The 19,860-nt window shown below is 50.8% G+C and overlaps 1 protein-coding gene and 1 long non-coding RNA gene across 9 annotated transcripts in view; one reads left to right on the top strand and one right to left on the bottom strand.

The window, feature by feature from the left end:
• Positions 1–18,234, top strand: part of Dgat2 (diacylglycerol O-acyltransferase 2) — a 30,419-nt gene extending 12,185 nt beyond the window's left edge. For 2 of the 5 annotated variants that reach the window (XM_008759689.4, NM_001012345.1), the window contains exons 2-8: positions 2,656–2,784; positions 7,162–7,269; positions 7,645–7,715; positions 13,063–13,267; positions 13,743–13,917; positions 14,977–15,179; positions 17,130–18,234. In XM_008759689.4, coding sequence (XP_008757911.1) covers positions 2,656–2,784; positions 7,162–7,269; positions 7,645–7,715; positions 13,063–13,267; positions 13,743–13,917; positions 14,977–15,179; positions 17,130–17,284 — 1,046 coding nt within the window. In that variant the 3' untranslated portion in view covers positions 17,285–18,234. Of the gene's footprint in view, positions 1–2,655; positions 2,785–5,994; positions 6,132–7,161; positions 7,270–7,644; positions 7,716–13,062; positions 13,268–13,742; positions 13,918–14,976; positions 15,180–17,129 lie in introns of those variants that run through there. The other 3 variants (XM_006229733.5, XM_039101533.2, XM_039101534.2) reach the window with 3 other exon arrangements.
• The window catches only part of LOC120099889 (uncharacterized), a 29,404-nt gene continuing 10,974 nt past the window's right edge, over positions 1,431–19,860 (bottom strand). For 3 of the 4 annotated variants that reach the window (XR_010060697.1, XR_010060695.1, XR_010060696.1), the window contains one exon: positions 1,431–2,102. This is a non-coding gene — a long non-coding RNA (uncharacterized LOC120099889). Of the gene's footprint in view, positions 11,557–19,860 lie in introns of all 4 variants that reach the window. The other variant, XR_005499329.2, reaches the window with a different exon arrangement.

The following is a 19,860-nucleotide window of genomic DNA, read 5'->3' as shown; positions in this document are numbered from 1 at the left end:
TTGTGCCTTTGCCCCACCATTCCTGTTGTATATTATTGAGTACTCAGTGTGTGACGGTCATTGGCATTGAATCCTATACTCTCCCCTGGGGTCACACATATAGAGTGAGACGGAGAGTTTGCCTCTACAGTGCCACGCCCTCTTCATCTGGTTTATTAGATCAGGAGGTGAAAGGACTGGAATGTCTGGCATTTCCTACTTACGTCTGAAAATCAGAGAGGCTGTGAGCTTTCAGCTGAGAGGAGTTATACTTCTTTCTGAACTTGGCTGTGACCTTTCTGCTATCAATTTTGACAGAGAGCAAAGACTCAAATGTGAACCCTTCGATCCCTTCTTTCCTGGTTCCCAGCTTGTGGGCCAGGGCGGATGGTCAGGAGACATTCAAGGTCAAGACTGACAGGCATCTGTCCTGGGCCCTGGGCAGTGGGCAGTAGGAAAGGAGTGTTTGGGTGGCACACAGTAGGCACTCAAAATAGGCTGACAAAGGGACACAGCTGGGCTCAACATTTAGTGTGTGAAGTGGCCTCTTTTTAGTCTAAGACTGGAATGAGTGGTCTTGGGACCTCACCCATACTCTTCTCTAGTGCCACCTCTCCTGTAGGCACCAGGCTTCCTGGCCACACTACCTGTCAGCTGCTGGAGCCCAGGGGTCATCCTAGGTCTCCAACTACAGAGCCAGTGAATTGAGCACATTTTGTCCTGATTTCCAGTCTTGGCACTTGCTTAGAAGCAAACATAGGTACAGCCCTAGCTCAGGTGCTTCCCCGTGTCCTGTGTGTCTTTGCTTATTAAACACCACTCCAAACACCAGCTTGGGTTTTATCTGCAGTGTTTGGGAGCATAGCTTCCCCAACAAGATACCCCCTGGATCCTCCCTGAGCCCCAAGCTTTGGGGACTACAGTGAAGACGCATGTAAATCCCTCTTGAGTTGCTGGCGGTATAGGATTGGTTGTTGGGATGGGAATGAGAGCCAACTTAATGGAAAGAAGGGTGCCCAGAATAAAGGGAGTGGGGCAGTGATCCAGGATGCTCAAAGTACACTTGGACAAAAATCAAAACAAAATATTGCAAATTGGATGTTGAACTTCTGTCCTTGACCTCATAGCCACAGATATCAAAGATTAAATATTTGTACTAGGCCCAGATAAAGGAAGATATGTGTTTGGGGCATAGGAGATAGAAGAGATCTGGCCTCCTATATATATGGCCCAAGTCCAGGGCAAGCTCTTAGATTCCCCAGTACCATATCCCCTTGTTTCCTATGTAGAAACTATGATTCAGGGAAGGCAGTAAAACAGCTATTAGGAAGACATTTGGTGGCTGAGTGGGGTTCAGTTATTTTTGATTCTGTGGCCCACATTCACTTATCTAGCAAGGCATCTGTGGGATGTGTGTTATGTTGAGGTGTCTGATGCTGGAGAACAGGCTCTTTTTTTTGTTGGATATTTTTTATTTACATTTCAAATGTTATCCCCTTTCCCTCACCCAACCACCCATCCCTTCCCGCCTCCCTGCCCTGACATTCCCCTACACTGGGAGGTCCAGCCTTGGGCAGGACCAAGGGTTTCTCCTCCCTTTGGTGCCCAACAAGGCCATCCTCTGCTACATAGGCTGCTGGAACCATGGGTCTGTCCATGTGTACTCTTTGGATGGTGGTTTAGTCTCTCTGAGCTCTGGTTGGTTGGTATTGTTCTTATAGGGTTGCAAACACCTTCAGCTCCTTCAATCTTTTCTCTAACTCCTCCAATGGGGACCCAGTTCTCAGTTCAATGGTTGGCTTCGAGCATCCACCTCTGTATTTGTCATGCTCTGGCAGAGCCTCTCAGGAGACAGCTATATCAGGCTCCTGTCAGCATGCACTTCTTGGCATCAGCAATATTGTGTGGATCTGGTAGCTGTATGTATATGGGCTGGATTCCCAGGTGGGGCAGGCTCTGAATGGCCATTCCTTCAGTCTCTGCTCCAAACTTTGTCTCCATATCTCCTGTGAATATTTTGTTCTTACTTCTAAGAAGGATTGGAGCATCCACACTTTGATCGTCCTTCTTCTTGAGCTTCATGTGATCTGTGGATTGTATCTTGGGTAATCCAAGCTTTTGGGCTAATATAAGAGATAGAAGAGAGAATCTCAGGGGCAGAAGATATCATAGAAAACATCAACCCAACCATTAAAGAAAAGTGTAAAACGCAAAAATCTCCTAACCCAAAACATCCAGGAATGAGAAGACCAAACCTAAGGATAATAGTTTTAGAAGAAAACAAAGATTCCCAACTTAAAGGGCCAGTAAATATCTTCAATAAAATTATAGAAGAAAACTCCCCTAAACCTAAAGAAAGAGATACAGGAAGCCTACCGAACTCCAAATAAATTGGACCAGAAAAGAAATTCCTCCTGTCACATAATAGTCAAAATACCAAATACCCAAAGCAAAGAAAGAATATTAAAAGCAATAAGGGAAAAAGGTCAAGTAACACATAGAGGCAGACCTATCAGAATCACACCAGACTTCTCACCTGAGACTATGAAAGCCTGGATAGATGTCATACAGATCCTAAGAGAATACGAATGCCAGCCCAGGCTATTATATCCAGCAAAACTCTCCATTAACATAGATGAGAGCGGGTTTATAACAAACGAACATCCTCTCCTGCAGGCACTGGCTCCAGCATCCTCTCGGCCCTCCAAGACATCTTCTCTGTCACCTGGCTCAACAGATCCAAGGTGGAAAAACACCTACAGGTCATCTCAGTCCTACAGTGGGTCCTATCCTTCCTGGTGCTAGGTAAGCTCACCTAGGGTGGTGCTGAGTGGGGCGGACATGGTTGCATTCAGTGAGGTTATCTTCTTCCCCAGCCTCTTGCCACTTACTCCCATGTTTTAGGTCAAACACTCCACCATTAGGTATGCAGGAAAACATAATCCATAGATATAGTATGGCTTTATTTTGCAGCTTAACTTGCCCAACTTCCTGGACTCTGGTTCTGTGGGATGCCTGAAGCATGTGCCCCTCTTACAGTCAGTCCCACCTTGTCTGTCGGCAAAGAGCAGGTGTGTTGCTTTGCCTTAGAGCATGCATCGCCAAGTTTGAGACCCACTCCAGACAAGCTCTGACTTTACGTAGGCTTCTTGACCTCTCAGAACAAGTACCCTCCTCTTGAATGTGAAGGTGCTGCTGCTCACCTCACATGCCTTTTGTAGGCATCCCGGGGATTGAAGATGAAGGTTGAAAGCCCCTACACAGAGCCTGCTGGTGGTCCCATTGCATGGATGCTGTGGTTAGAGTGTTCTAGGATTCCAATGCCAGGCCTAATCCCCTTTGCTGAGTCTATCCCCAGCCACTCCCCTGCCTGTGCTGGCTTTGTGACACTGCCTGTGCAGACTGGCTAGGTGCTTCAATGTTTGCCAGCTAGGAACACCCGGGACCTTCTCATGCCCAGGCCTTATGTCCTCAGCACAGGCTAGCGTCTGATAGACCTGCTGCAGAGCACCACGTGTCTGGCTCTTGTGGCCAGGCCTTCAGGCTCTCTCTTCAAACTGCCCAGGATGATGGGAGCTTGGCAGACATCCAGACAATAGAGAACAGCTGTCCTTGAGGCAGGCATAGAGCCTCAGCCCTCGGTGTAGACCAAAGGGAACAAATCCCACATGTGCCAGGTTCTTGGAATGTCTTTTGTCAAGTTCCCACTGCACAGGTGGGAGTTGGAGTTTGAGCCAAAGCCCAGTGCATTCCCTTACTACTCCATTCAGAATTAATGGAGAGGCTGTGGTGATTCATTGATTACATTTAATTAAAATTAAATGTAAGACCATGTATGCACTTTTATTGCTAGGAAGGCTGGAGCTATCCTCAGATTCTTGCAGGGTCACATGGTCCCAGAAAGGTGAAGAAGCAGAGGTTTGAGGACAGGGCCCAGCCCCTGAGTGTGGTTTGCATTTGGCCTCTTGTTAGAATACCAGAGTAGAGGAGATAATGCAATCTCATCTTTGTTCAGACAGGAAGGAAGGACCTAGTGGGGACAGAGCCTTGTCTAGAGCTACAGAAAAAAATGGAAGGAACCAAGACAAGACTTGAGTGACCCCAGCCTCTCGGTCCTCTCCTAGTCTGTTTTGGCAGCTCCTGATGTCTCTGTTTGCACTAGAAGCCACCACTTGCCTTAGTGGGTCAGAACTTGGCTGTGGGGCACTGAGTAAATTGTGCAATCCTAGCCCAGAGAGCATGTGATAGGAACTAGGGACTGGCCCCGAGCTGTAGGTTAATGATCTGTGAGGCCCAGCCACAGCCCAGAAACTGGCCTGGCGTGTCTTTCCAATATGCTAGTTGGTGTAGGTGAGAGCTAGACCTGGGCAAGATGATCAGGCCTGCTTAAGCTGCTGTTAATTACTACATGAGCAGTCACAGCCACTCCCTCTGTGTCCCAAACCTGCCGGCAGAGGCTTGCTATACTGTGAAGCTGCAATGGAGCCCCTTTATGTTTTTCTTAAACAGTCTTTGGTTTTGTTTTTATAATGTGCCATCTAGTCCACTAGAATTCTGGTGAAAGCTGTGGGCCTTCTTGGTTCTTTTAATTGTATAAATAAAGTACATTGGGTTTTAAAGGAGCTAATATTGCCGGAATGTAACTATGTAAACATTTGAAACCCAGCTGGACATTCAGTAATGTGTGCTCTTTTATTATGTCGAGTGAGAAAGTGGCGGCAGCTATAATAATTACTAATCTTAAGTAGTAATAAATGGAGTATCAAGATTGCTGAGGCTGTCATAATTCAGTATGAACACACCCTTGTCATCTGTAGGTATCGTGTCAACAGGCTTTGCTAATACTTCTGTGACTTAGTGAAGGAAATGCTGAATTTCCATGTGAATCCAGAAGGAAATCTGGATGTCATTTTTGCTCCCCCATACAGGCCCATAAGCACTTACTGTATTCCAGATCGTGTGTTACATCCCAACATCATGTCATTTCATCTTGCCAGCCCTCTATAAGAAAGGAAAGGCCCGGGGGTGGCCAAGTCTCTGACTATGCTTGGTCCTAGAGTCCCTCTCTCCACAGCCCTGTTGCTGTGTGTCCTTCCAAAGGGCACCCACACACTGCCCTGTACACCAGCGGGGGTCAGAGCTCTGCTGTGTGAGTTGTGTGAGGCTGCCATGTACAGGGAGGCATGTACGCAGGTAGTTCTGAGCAGTCTCTGTGGAACAGCAGGATGCTTCAGTCACTGTGCTAACAGGTCCTGGGCCCAGTGGCATTGGAGGGCTTCAGCCTGAGGACATGGCACAGGCAGCTGTTGTAGGTTCTCCAAAAGGGAGACCATTTTATGGGCTAGTTCATTGTTGTCTTCCCAAGCCTCCTCTGTGAGGTTTTTGGATACAGGATCTCATTGTGTAGCCCTAATTGGCATATCTGTCAGTCTGTCTGTCTGTCTGTATCCACATTCCTCTGCCTCCAGAGACTCTAAAGTTTTCAGCCTCCATCCCAGCAGGTGGCTCATTCTTTTTACTTAAAGCCCTTTCTGTGTTGGTGGCTGGGCTGGAGAGATTAATCTCACCTTGTTCTAGCTCCAGAGTTTCTCATGGACTTAGCTCTGTTAGACAGGCAGGTGGTGAGAGAAAATGTACATCTTGAGGGGCGGGGGGGGGGGGGCAGCTGCGTAGCGCCAGGGCTGGAATTACCAACCTTGGGCTTTTCTCGCTTAGTCATGCAGAAAGGACAGGTATGAAGTGATAACCTTCCTCCCCATGGCAACCAGCCTCCCGGCAGCAAGGGCTGTAGGATGTTTTCACTACACCCTTTCTGAACTCTGAGTCCTGGCCCCCTTGGACTGAACTGAGCCTTCCTCTCTTTGCTTTGGACACTGCAGAGGCTGGCGCCGGAGGAACCTTTTTCTGGGACCAAGGAAGGGGGCACGAGGCAAATTGTTGGAACGGTGTCGTATGTGCAGCCTAAATATAAGCAGGATTCTTCTCAGCTGCCTTAGGACCTACATTATCCTCAACAGGGTGTGTGGGCTGCAGACGCCTCCCACGACTCAGCGTCCTATGTGCGTGCCACTGCTAAACTGTCCTAAGAAACCACATGCCTGTTCTCCAGAAACTGTCGTCTGGTTTTAGTTCTCCTGGGCTCAGGAGAGAGGGTGAGAGCCACAATTTCCCTGTTCTGAGGGTCACAGAGATCTGCACTCAGACCTGTTCTTTGCAATGGAAACAACTCAGGCTTAACAGTGTAGACGGAAAGGGTCATGAAACCTGAGTTCCGCCCCCATCCAGTGCCCCTTTTGAGGCAAGAGATTGTAGGTGGGGTAGTTTGATATGGAGGAGCACTCTGCAGGAACAAGGATCTGACTGGGGCTTAAAGACTGGGTAAAAAGAAGCCATGATGAAGGGATCTAGGGGTGGCCATGAGATACTGGCTCTCCTTCCTCTGGGCCAGGCCATTCAGCTGCATGGCCTGCCAGGAGGTCCAAAGTAGATGTTCCAGGAGACTCTTAAGTGTTTGGGGACAGGGAGCCTGGTGGGCTTTGGCTCTGTCCCGGGGCTGCCTAGCCTCCTGTATGTTAAAGGGGACAGCTCTCCTGTGACAACAGTCCCCTTCACTCCTGACTCTACCCCTCACCATCCACCCCCATCACAATCTGAGAGTTGTCATCTTTGGTGAACTTCTAAGGCCGAGTATGGACCTTGGACTTCAAAGTCTGAGTTTAAACCCTGGCTCTCCTCTGGGTAAGCATGGGCAAGTCACTCTTGCCAAGTTCTCCTCTAAAACAAAATAAAAGTCACCCAGCTTTAGTGACTCAGTGGCTTAGCCCATCTCCAAAAGGAAAGGGAGATACTTGATATTCCTTTCCTGTGTCCAGTGTCTTTGCTGGCAAAGGGGCCGTTCAAGGAGCAGACATGAAGGATTGCTTCACGAGAAACTGAGGTCTCCCTGTACTGCTCGTCCTGCTCAAGCCAGGTGCCCCTGGCACTAGGACTCACCAGAATCTTAAGAAGTGAGGCCTGTGCTGGCTCTGCACTGAGCCAGCCACCCACCCACTACTCCCAGTGCCTAGGCATCCGGGCCCTCTGCCTAGATTAGCACCATGGGAAACTTCATCCCTTCCAAGGGGGAAGCCTTGGCCCAGCCAGGAGGCCCGGGAACCTGACCTGTTGTCCTCTGCCCCTCAGGAGTGGCCTGCAGTGTCATCCTCATGTACACCTTCTGCACTGACTGCTGGCTGATAGCTGCTCTCTACTTCACCTGGCTGGCATTTGACTGGAACACGCCCAAGAAAGGTGAGCGTCCGCGTCTCCCACCTGTGTTCACCCCGCGCCCTAGAAAGCTTTCTGCGCAGCTGCCGCCCCGCCTCCTGGCTGCTGCGTCCTTTTTTGGAACACCTACTTTGTGAAGGACCTGGGCTAGGCTGTGTATGGCTTGGGGTGGGCGATTCAAAGCTCCTTTGGTGTGTTCACAGAGCTCACCTTTCTTAAGGGATGGTGGGAGGGAATGTATGTGGGAAGGGGCCCACTGGGCAGGGACAGTGATCCTATGTGGGCTGGTAGACACATACATCCCTCAGGGTTCTTACTGTCTCTGTCTCGCCTCGCCTGCATTGCTCAAATGCCCCTCGCGCCCACTCCTTCCCAACACTGTGCTTTGTTTCCTGGAAGGTGGCAGGAGATCACAGTGGGTGCGAAACTGGGCCGTGTGGCGCTATTTTCGAGACTACTTTCCCATCCAGGTAAAGACGTGGTGTGCTGTGTTGGGAGGATGTAGACGGTGTGCTGGGCTGAACTGTCTGGGGTTCCCACCATGAGCGTCGGTCCAGACTCTACTGACTCCATGCCAGACAGGAGTTTGTTGGATCTGTGTACTGGGAAGTGAAATCAAGGTCTTTGAGACAGAGCACTACTATTTTCAGCCATAAAGAGGCAGAGTTGCCGCAGTTGGACTAGGCAGCCAAGGCGATGGGAGAAAGCATGGTATTCACTGGCTTCTCGTTTGATTCTTTGGGGAAAGCAAGACTTGTTTGGTTCTAAAAGATAATTCTGCACTGAGGGTCTGTACGATGTAAGGGGCAGGCAGGCAGGCAGGCAGGCGGGCATCGCTGTGCTTTGTGGCCTTGCTTCTCCTACTTAAGATTGAGGTTATAACTTAAAATGTGGTGACCCAAGAGGTGAAGCACTTAGAGGGTGGGGCTAGACTGTTAAGGCGGTGTGGCACTGAGAGGGCAGGGAGAGAGCTTAAGCCTGAGTGTGAGAAACAGCTGTGTGAGGTGTGAGGAGAAAGGGAGCCTCTGTCCTTCTCCACACTGCTCCCTCCACTACCCTTTGGACCAAAGAGGAACCTGGAGGTTAGAGAAGAACAGTTTGGTGAAGCCAGTGAACAGCTGAATGGTTTCCTGTTGCTGCCCTGCCTCAGCGCCCGGGTTCCTCCCACTGGGGCGCAGTGCCTCTCTACTCAGAGCAGAGTCCAGTGGAGTCCAGGTGCTCACGCTGGGAGATGGAGGCCAGTATCATCCAGGGTGGGACTCTGTCTTCCAGGACACAGCCTCCTGCCATGTCCCCTGTGGGTTTCTTCCTAGTGTGCCTTTGGCTATTTGAGGGCTCTTTGCTTGGGAGGGGGGCATTTGTGTCCCCCACCCCACCAGGAACAATGTTGGTTTCTTGTTGGCTCCAACTGGCCCTGCCTTGTATGCAGGCTTACAGAGGATTGTGAGTGGTGTAGGTTTCCCCACAGTGGGAACCTGTCTGGCCAGCACTCTGAGCACCGAGCCCTGACACACCCTTGCTGCTAAGGCCACCCAGCAGAAGGCAGAGAACTGAAAACAGAGGCAGTAAGTGAGTGTGAAAGTGTTCTGTGCCTGACAGGGGGTGGTGTGCCTTTGTTGTTGTGAGTCAGGCATTGAGATGTCCAGATGAGCTGCCCCAGGAGGTAGAAGTGGCCCTGCATTCCTCCCCTGCACTGCTCTTGGGACTTGACCCCAGCCATCTCTACAACTTGGAAGATTTCCTCTTCCCAAATCTTGACTAGAACCAGGGTTTAAGTTTTTTTTTTTCCCCCGGAGCTGGGGACCGAACCCAGGGCCTTGCGGATGCTAGGCAAGCACTCTACCACTGAGCTAAATCCCCAACCCCCAGGGTTTAAGTTCTTGCTCTGCCATCCATTCACCGACCTGCCGGTGTTGGGGCTGTCAGGTGCTGCTCTTGGCCATGGTGATGGAGGAGAGAGAGCCCTGGGCTTTCGGTCTAGTGAATCCTATCACGGTTTTACTCAGTGTTAGCTTTCTCAGCCTTCCCAAATGCCATTTGTCTCAACTGCAAGTTGGAGCTGTTAAGTGAAGGCAAGTGAGTTAATGCTAGGGAGACGCTACGAGGTCTGCTCTGCTGTCTTCCCAGCCAGGCTGGTAGTCCCCTACCTGCAGCAAGTGACCAGAGCATTCAATTGTTCTACTCCAACGGATCCTCTACCACCTCAAAAGACCCAAATGACAGGCTGGAGAGATGGCTCAGTAGTTAACAGGGCTGGCTGCTCTTCCAGATAACCTGGGTTCGAATCCCAGCACCTACATGGCAGCTCATAGCTGTCCATGACTCCAGTTCCAGAGGATCCAGTACCTTCTTCTGGCCTTTGAGAGCCCTGCATGTACATGGTACATAGACATACATGCAAGTAAAACCACCAGACACGTGAGTAAAAATAAATCTCGTGGGGCATGGTAGCACATGCCTTAGGCAGACACAGCTGGATTTTCAACCTGGTCTGCATAGAAAAGTTCTAGGCTAGCCAAAGCTATGGAGTGAGACCCTCTTGTCTCAAATAAATAAATGAGTAAATCTTAAAAAGAGCCAGTGAGCCAACATTTTCACTATTTGTGTCCCACTGAGCTCATGGGGCATCTGTTGAGCTGCCCTGTGAGGGTATCTGGGCCTCACCCGGAGCGTGACGGGCTCTACCCTTTGTCCTTTGCTGCTTTACGTCGGGTCTGAGGCTCTGCGCCCTAGAGCTGTGTGTGACTTGCCTGTTCTGCCTCTTTTTCCTGAGCTCCTGCCACGAGCTCTATAACAGAGATCTCCAGCTAGACCCAAGTGTCACTTGCTCCATTCCTCTTTGGAGCTCCCCCTCCAAAGTCACCGAGCTGGCCCAGGGCATCTCTTGTGGCAGTGGGAGGGTTGGCTCTTTCTGCAGCCACTGGGACTATAACCACCTGTAACAGAAGTGTCCCATGTCCTGGGATTCTGCTCCCTTTGGAAACTAGGAAAGGCTCTCTGGGCTTCAGATCAGCTCTCTAATTGCCTGATTTCATAGATTGCAGACCAAGGTTCAGAGAGGAGAGACTGTGTCACAAGACGCTGCTGACGTGCCCTGCTGTAAGCCTGGGCAAGCTGCTGCTGTTCTCTCTCTGGGACTGAGAGCCTTTCTCTGAATGGGGCTAGGGTATAAGCCTGTCCTGGGAGCAGGGTGTGGGGAGTGATCTGCCAAGGATGTGCCCAGGCTTCTACTCACCACCTGGCCTGTCGTGAGCACCACTGGGCTGGGACTTTGCTACCCAGTAGGCATGTCAACAGCAGTCAGCAGCAGTGACCTTCGCCCTCCCTACATCCTGTCCAGTCTTGGGAAGGATAGTGTGACAGGAATCAGATCAGGACTATATCCAAAGTCTCTATTCTTTTTGGTACTGCATGGGGGCCATTAACCAGTACAGTGACCCAAAGATGTTAAGAACCTTGTGTCCTATCAGATAAGAGCCTTGGGGAGGGACGGGATTGTTTAAAGGGCCAGCTTGGTTCCTGAGAGTAGCCCATCACTACCACAGGGTCGTGTGTGTGTGTGTGTGTGTGTGTGTGTGTGTGTGTGTGTGTGTTTCATTGTAACTTCCCTAGGGGAGGTAGTGACTCCTTTCTCTAGACTTGTTTAGTTTGTCATCAAGAAATAGCCTAGATCATCAGGGTACTGTAACCCTTTCTGTGCTTTGTCTCACAGTCTAGCCACTGGCTCCAGAGACAGTACCAGCTCCCCCCTCAGTGCCTGCCTTGCAGTAGACACTGGCCACAGTGCTTCAGTAAGAGCTGGCTGGGGAGTGGACCTGCCTGCTGTCTCAAGCAGAGCACAGAGCAGCAGCCTGTACATACAGTGGGTGTGCCCAGCTCCGTGGGGATTCCCTTGCTGTCCACCCCATCCCTGGCGGCGCCCACTCCCATTCCCTGGTTATTTGGTGGCCAGCTGAGAGTTGTTTGCTGGACAGTATTAACCTGCTTGCCAAAGGGAAATGAGAGTCACCAACAGGGATGACATGGAGGGAGGCCTGCTCACATTTACACATGCTTCCACCCCAGAGCTGAGAGCAGCAGCTGACCCCGCTCAGTCCCCACCTCCCCAGCTGAGCAGAAGGGCTAGGAGGGTCCTGGGACTGAAGCAGAGGAAAGTTGGGTGATGAACATCCGTCCACAGCCAGGGACTCTGCTAGCCAGTGCAGGAAGGGATGCTGTCAGGCACTTAGATGGGGATGGTGTGAGTGCCCCTCCCTGGGGCAGGGCAGCCTCTCCAGATCAGGAATTGTACTTCTGGAAGTTTATCTGGATCTGGAAATATAGATAAAAGGGGGCTATTTATCAAAGCATTATTCTAGGAGGGGAAGTTTGGATACATTTTAAATATCTACCAGTCAGGATTTGAGTACTGTCGTTACAGCATGGCTGTGAGGCAGGGAAGTGCCCCTTGGAGGACACCAATACTGAGGGGACTGTGATAAGCTCCTCAGAGAGGATATGTTTCCTAGAAGACAGTACTGATGCTGCGGCTGTGTGGTGTGTGGGATGGGGGGAATGGTATCACCACCACTGTCATCACCACCACCATCATCAGTGCCAGTCTCTCACTGTGTAGCCCTGAATTGCCTGGCACTTACTATGTAGACAAGCCTGGAATTTTGTGGTTTTTGAAGAAAGACCTGTGCCTATTTAAGTAGGAAAATGATCAAGTGGTTTATTTCAATGGAAGTAATAGTGCAGATGTTCATTTTCTTCTTACTTTCCTATAAAAAAATTCTGAATATTGGGCCATAATGGGAGTGCAGTTTGAGGCAAGCCTACAAACTTACATAGGTCTACAAAGTGAGCCCAGGATAGCCAGGGCTCTGTAACACGAAGAAACCTGTCTCGGGGGGGGGGGTCTATTTTCTAATCTAAGAGAGTGATGTTTTAGGAACAGAGAGCCTTTCCTCCTCCTCCCCTCAGCAGCTCCATATGCACTTTACCCTAGTGAGCTGTCTCAGTCTCAGGCTTGGGGGCCCCCTGTGGCTTGGGGTTTCCCAGGGACTCAACCTCAGGCTCCTTAGGAAGCCAGTTATCCCTCAGAACATCTCAGGACAACTTGTTGATAGAACAGGAGTTCAGACCATTAGCTGCCACAGCCACACAGCCAGCCACCTCCCCCGCCTCCCACAGATAGGGCTGCCTGGCACGAGGGCGATGTTGTCCTGTCCTATCCTGCCTCAGAACCTAAGTTGAGCCTGGATGTTCGGCAAAAGCTTTGCTCTAGCAGGCAGTACTGTCCTTTTGTCACACTGGAGTATGAAGAGGTGGGTGGAGGGCTGCATGCTTTGTCCTTTGATCTGTTAAAGATCCTGCAGTGTGCAGGGACCAGGCAGACCCTGCTCTGAGGAATACTTAGTGGGAGACCTGAAGCCGTGGTTCTACTTGCCAAACTTGGGATCTAGACTGTACCCAGTGAAGGCTAGATGCTCCAGTGATGTCTGAGTGTCCCGGCTTGGTTATGAGTTTGGGAAGTCACTGTGCTGAGGAGCCCAGAAGCAGGAAGGCAGGAGGCTGGTGGAATTAGTGGCTTTGGGCTGTGGTTGGCTGGGCTATAAGGAGAAGGAAGGGAAAAGCAGCCACCCGGGGACTCTGAGCCCAGTAGCTGCCAACCACTGGCACTGGACGTCCAATAAGAAGAACTGAGGACAGGTTTGGAAAGTCTCTGCTGTCCTACTTGCCTAGTGACAAGGCACGAGATGTAGGTCCCTTCCCCTTTCTGGGTCTGCCCTGTACTCCTCGCCCAGATGGGCCTAACACAGGATTTCCTTTTAGCTGGTGAAGACACACAACCTGCTGACCACCAGGAACTATATCTTTGGATACCATCCCCATGGCATCATGGGCCTGGGTGCCTTCTGTAACTTCAGCACGGAGGCCACCGAAGTTAGCAAGAAGTTCCCTGGCATAAGGCCTTATTTGGCCACATTGGCTGGCAACTTCCGGATGCCTGTGCTTCGGGAGTACCTGATGTCTGGAGGTAAGGATCCACTTCAGCTACTCCTCCTTGGCTCCACTGTCAAAGCTTGAGCCTCCCTGTTGATCCGCAGGAAGTTCTGTTCCCTGGGCCCATACAGGAAGACAGCCTGCAGCAGATACTCTAGGGGCATCATGGGTGACATCCTCTCACCCACTTCCTAGATGGACCAGCCGTTGTGCTGCCTCATCTGTGCCCCTGCCGTGGTCCCCACCGGTGGACTTCAGAGCTAGGGCTTCTTAGATCTTGCTTAATTGTTTTCTCAAAACTACTCTGTATCTCCTTCCCCCATTTTACAGATCAGTAAACTGAGAATCAGAAAAAGTGAGTTGCTTAGGTAGGAAGGAAGGACCATAATCTTCTGAGAGGGAAACAGGTCTGGGACCTAGCTATAGAGATTTTTATTTCATCCCTGATTGTATATTAGGACAGGGCATGCATCCATGAGCAATCCTGATTGTGTGTCCCCTCGCCCCAGGCATCTGCCCTGTCAACAGAGACACCATAGACTACTTGCTTTCCAAGAATGGGAGTGGTAATGCCATTGTCATCGTGGTGGGAGGTGCAGCTGAATCCCTGAGCTCCATGCCTGGCAAGAACGCAGTCACCCTGCGGAACCGCAAAGGCTTTGTAAAGCTGGCCCTGCGCCATGGGTAAGTGCCTACACACACAGCGGCAGGATTTCTTCTAACCAGGACAATGGGTCCCAGACCCTAGGAAGGCAAAGAAGTGTCCACACTGCATGGCTTGACCAGGTGTTGCGCAAAGGTGTGTGTGTGTGTGTGTGTGTGTGTGTGTGTGTGTGTGTGTGTGTGGGTGAAATGTGTGTATATGTGTATGTGTGTGTGTATATATATGGGGGTGTATATGTGTGTGTGTATGGGGGTGTATATGTGTGTGTGTGTGTGTGTGTGTGTGTGTGTGAGAGAGAGAGAGAGAGAGAGAGAGAGAGAGAGAGAAAGAGAGAGAGAGAGAGAGACTAGTCTTATATGCAGGACATGTGAGGAGGCTTACTTACCACTTAAGGGGTCAGAGATGTGAGACTCGGGTAGAACTGATACTTGGTTTATGCAAAGCCCTGGGTTTGATCCTTGGAGTGAGAACACACAGGTATGCGGTCTCTCTTTCTACGAGATGAGGGAGGAGATAGCATTGTTTGAAGTACAAGGGAAAGCCTGTTGGAAGGGTGACCTTTAAACAAGAGCTGGCAGCTTGGAAGGCTGATCTTTCTAGAAAACCAGGGACGTACTCTGATAAGCAAAGCCACTTTCTAGGATCTCTTAGACTTCTTGGCGGGTGAGGAGACTTGAGTACCCATTTTCCACTGGAGAAGACTAAGGATCCATGACTTGGGGGTCAGAGCTGAAGGTCTAGAGACAGGTCCCTTGTACTCTGTCATTGCTTTCCGCTCACATCCCAACTGTGGGAGCCTTGACTAGGGTGAGAGGACTCACTGCACTGACCCAGTAGGCCCCATGAATCTTAGAATGAGCTCCTCTCGGGTTTTAGGAGAGGCTGTTTGATGGTGTGCTCTATTAGACCAAACTAATGACAGGGAGCGACAGGGACAGCTAGTGTGCTGAGGCCATAACATGAGGTGAATCTGGGGCTGTAAGGGAGTTGAGTTGGGCTGGACAGCAGACATCCTGTTGGATGAGGTCTTCTAGGTCCCCAGTGATGGAGTCTGACTAATCTGGGCCTCCCTCTTACAGAGCTGATCTGGTTCCCACCTATTCCTTTGGAGAGAATGAGGTATACAAGCAGGTGATCTTTGAGGAGGGCTCCTGGGGCCGATGGGTCCAGAAGAAGTTCCAGAAGTATATTGGTTTCGCCCCCTGCATCTTCCATGGCCGAGGTCTCTTCTCCTCTGACACCTGGGGGCTGGTGCCCTACTCCAAGCCCATCACCACCGTTGGTGAGTCCTAACCTGCACGCTGAAGGCCATCCTGAGCATGGCAAGATCCTGGGCAAGTCACCTGGCTTACATAACAACCTTGTCACAGGGGCCTGAGCAGTTGGGTCCTGGGGGTGAGGAAGTTGAGCCAGGGCTGCAACCTATTAGGAAAGGGTATTGATTCCAGCACTGGCCATGCAGCTGTAAGGAGGAGGCTGTCGGGTTATGCTGCTGTTCTACTCGACAGCATGCCCACCCAGGAGACAGCCTGCCCTGCTGCCTGGGAACTCAAAGCGGAAATGAGGGAGGAAGAGCCGTACAGTTGTACAAGCCTGGAATCCCAGTAGGGAGGGCAGAAACAGAATTGCTGCAAGTTTGGGGCCAGTCTGATCTACATAGCAAGTTCCAGGCTAGCTGGGGCTACATAATGAAACCCTGGCTCAAAATAAAATAAAAACTGCCTAACGAGAGTTCTAAAAAAAAGGTATTGATTCTTTGAGGAACAGAAAGAAAAGTAAGCGAACATAGACCTAAGGGGAAGACCAGCCGTGTATGTTTGTCTTTTGGGACAAGTCAGAGCATTCAGAAAATCAACGATCAGGGCTGTGGGTGTGTATGCGTGCATGTGGGCGTGTGTTTAAGGTCACAGACCTGAGATCTCATGGGTACATAGGGCCCTGAAGAGTGGACTGGAATGTCCAAAGGTCAGGCAGTACCTGTGTGTTGAGGGTAGGCGTTTGCCTGTCCTCGGTGCAGGGCAGCACTCCTCACATGGGTGGCTGAGGGACCTGGGCTTGAGCCAGTGCAGCCTCTTCAACTGCAGGTTGTGGGCAGTTGGGAGGAGCTCAAGCACAATTGATTTATTCTAGTGATGCCTGTGTGCACGGGATTTCAGAGCTAAGCTCCTAGTGTTGGACTACCAAAGGGGATTTATTCCTGGGAGAAGACTTAATTCTTCCTCTCAGCCATCATTAGTTGTGTGTGGTTCTTAGTCTAGGAGTACCACCCCCAAGAGTTCCCCTTCTGTGCTAGTGTTTCTCTGTCTGGCCATTGTTCAAGCCTGGTTTCAGGTACCATGTTGTTGAAATATGGTCTAGCTTCCCTGTCATTTCTAGGAGACCAAATCTCTTATCAGACTTTCTGCTCCCCTGGTTCTCACAATCTTTCTGTCTCCTCCTCTGAGATGCTCCCCAGCTTTGGGTGTGGGGTTGGATTGTAGACCTGTCAGTTAGGGCTGAGCACCCCAGGATGAGATTTTGACCAGTTGTGGCTTTCTGTAATCATCTCTGCCTGCTGTGAAGAGAAGCTACTTTGAGGACTGGGTGAGAGCCATTCGTATCTACAACTTTAAGTGATCCCTGGTGCTGTTAGGTCGAGGGGAAAACAAAGGTTAGCATGGGCCAAAAGCAGAAGCCAGGCAGCCAGCCTAGGGTTTTCAGTAGCCTGCACTGAAGGGGTGGTGGTGGGGAGGGTATGTATGCATCTGGGAGAAGTCTCAGAACAGTGCTGCTGGGCTGGGTTGCCGGGCTTGAACAAGAAACAGGATGAGACAAATTAAGCATGGTGTGAGGACCGTCCTCCTCTCTGGCCCTCACAGCTGCTCAAGCATGGTCTTTCTTCCCAGAAGCCTTAGAAGGAAAGCTCTATGATACAGATGCTGGGTGGGCAGGTGGCAGATGGGTAAACTGAGGCTCTAAAGTAGTGGGGTTTGTCCTGAGTGAAGCAAAAGCAAAGTTTTTGGTCCACAGCTTACTCCGGAACTCCCAGCAGAGTGTGGAGCAGGGCTTCACCAGTACTCAGAGGCCACACTCTTGTGTGGGGTCTTTCCCACACTGCTAGGCTGTAGTCTCATCTGGGCAAAAGGACAGGCCATGATGGTCAGCACACAGCATGGGGTCATATCACATTGGGCACCCAAGAATGGGCTACTCCGTGACATTGACTGACGGAACCTCTGTCCCTCTTCTGCAGTGGGGGAGCCCATCACCGTCCCTAAGCTGGAGCACCCGACCCAGAAAGACATCGACCTGTACCACACCATGTACATGGAGGCCCTGGTGAAGCTCTTTGACAATCACAAGACCAAATTCGGCCTTCCAGAGACTGAGGTGCTGGAGGTGAACTGACCCAGCCCATGGGTGCCAGCTCCTGGAAGGAATGACTGCAAATCCTTTTCTACCAAGTTCTCAAGTGCATTTTGTTCTGTAAATTTGGAAGCGTCATGGGTGTCTGTGGGTTATTTAAAAGAAATTATAATTTGTTAAACCATTGCAATGTTAGATCTTTTTTAAGAAGGGAAGAGTCAGTATTTTAAGCTCACTTCTAGTGTGTCCTGCCTAAGGTGGTGGCTGACATTTATAGGCCTTGATGGTTTCTATCCACCCCTTCTAGTGTTCCCCAAACAACAGACACTTGGCCCTAGTTAATTGGGGAAGGGCAGCCCTTAGTGACTCAGCCATTTAATCCTCTTCGCTCTAGGGATTCTCAAGAGACGGAGGCCACGTTTAAAAACACCTCCATTCCCACCCACAACACGTGACTGCTGGTCAGGTTTTTCTTACTTAGGGGAGGATGAGGGGGCATAGCTGGTTCCGCTTGGGGAGAGTGGTAGATAACATCTGGAATGCCCGGCTCGAGTGTCCTCTGCTCCCCACCTACTCCTCTTCTCCAATCTGAGCCTACCCTGGCCTCCTGTACACTGTGCTAGGGACAGGGCTGTCCCACAGGTGCCATGTTGGGTTATCTCGCTGCTGTTGGCTGGTTTTACTCTGGAGATTGGCATCGTGAACACAGCTCAGCGTCATTCTGGAGATGTTCTCCCAGCCACCTGAGCTCTCCTGAGCCACACCCCAAGTCTGGTGTGAGGAGAGGCCTCTGTTCTTCACAGAGGTGCCTGGCTTCCTGTGCAGCACACTGGGTCCAGGACAGGAGGCCACCCCCAACCAAGCCTCACCTGTGTGCCTTTATGAGGCGTCGGGAGAAAGCCACCCTCCTGTGTATTCTGCTTTCTCCATGAGATTTTGCCATGTCACACTTTTGTATATTCCTAGACTAATAAATGGAAACAAGAACAGCCTATGCGTTGTTGCTTAATGCTGTACTCACACTGTCTATCCCACTGCACAGGGCGCACTTCGAGGGCTCTTTCTGGCTGGGTAACAATTGGCTTCAAAATTTAGTGGCTACAGGGATGGAGAGATGGCTCAATGGTTAAGAACACTGGGTCCTGGGGGCTGGGGATTTAGCTCAGTGGTAGAGCGCTTACCTAGGAAGCGCAAGGCCCTGGGTTCGGTCCCCAGCTCCGAGAAAAAAAAAAAAAAAAAAAAAAAAAAGAACACTGGGTCCTGTTTAGGACCCTGGTTTGATTTCTGATATCCTCATGGCAGCTTACAACTATCCGTAGTTCCAGTCCTGGGAGATTTGATATCCTCTGTGGGCACAAGGCACATAGGTGGTGCAACAGACATGTGCACGCAACAATGCCCATACACACAAGCTTTTGTTTTAGAAGAAAAAAGTAGTGACTTTAAGCATTTGCTCTATTGTCCTAAGCTAGGTGGTTTCAGGGCCCTCTGCTTGCTGGTGTTGGCCAGTGCTAAAAGCTTCCCAAGCCTGAGCAAGGAAGCGTCCCACTGTTGATGCGGGTGACGGCAGGACGCCTCCCTCACTGACTGTTAGCAGAGGCCACTGCAGCTCCTAGCCCTGTATTCCTTTCCACAGGGCGGCTCACTGCAGGGCTGAGAGGAGCAAGCACACAGCAAGGAGCACAAGCTGCTGGGTGACTGACCTTGGGACTGGTATCTCAGCCTTCCCTTAGACTTGAGGTCAATACGGAGAGGGAAGCCTCGTTGTAAGCTCACAGTTTGTGTGAGCAGGCCCTAGAACAGTAGAGCCAGACGGTCCTTGGAACTATTCAAACAGTCCCCTTTGCTTGGTCCCAGCTACACTAAAAAGGTGGGGACCAGGCTGATGTCACCTGATGTAGGGTTACGGGTCTCAGAAGGTGTTACCCTCCGTTCTTGTTCATTCAGTTTGACTACACTTAGACCAGAGACCTCATTCCAACCTCCTCACTGCCAGCATGCCTGTCCCACAACTTGTTTGCCACACCTCCACCTCACAGCGTCTCCTCTGCCTGGACCATGAGTGGGCTGCAGAGACCGTGGGAATAAGGAGGGCCATGACAGACTGTAGCCCAGCTTCCCTGAAGATGTAGGGACTAGGCTGGCCTCGGGCAGGGGTGGGGGAAGTAGCTGGTGCACTGCACTGCTGATGTTCCATGTCCAGAGGCAGTGGGCACACTGGGTCTGTGAGGATTGGTTCTTTTGAGGGCAGGGAGTTCTACATTCCAGGTGACAGAGGCTAGAGAGCAGGAGGGCTCTGCTGCCTTCTGTTACATTCGGTAGTGCTCAGGAGCATGAAAGCTCAGGCCAGAAAACAGCCGTTTCATTTAGATGGAGGCAAGGCCTATTTTCTGGTGAGAACTAGTCCACACCAAAATCCTAGTCCCAGCTGCCCCAGTCTGCAGCTATAGAAGCCTCTGGCTCCAGGCTAAGGCCTGGCCCTAACCCAGTCTGCACCACGGTGGAAGGGCATTCCTAAGGATTACATTTCTTATTAGCAAGTGCCTAGTGTGTACTAAGAAGCTCAGCTACCTCTGCTGATAACAATCAATGCTGCGTCCCAGTGGGGGGTTCCCTTA

Source organism: Rattus norvegicus, chromosome 1, assembly GCF_036323735.1.
Source record: "Rattus norvegicus strain BN/NHsdMcwi chromosome 1, GRCr8, whole genome shotgun sequence".
Lineage (NCBI taxonomy): Eukaryota > Metazoa > Chordata > Mammalia > Rodentia > Muridae > Rattus > Rattus norvegicus.
Note: the sequence above shows the minus strand (reverse complement) of the source record. Positions and strands in the feature narration are given on the sequence as shown.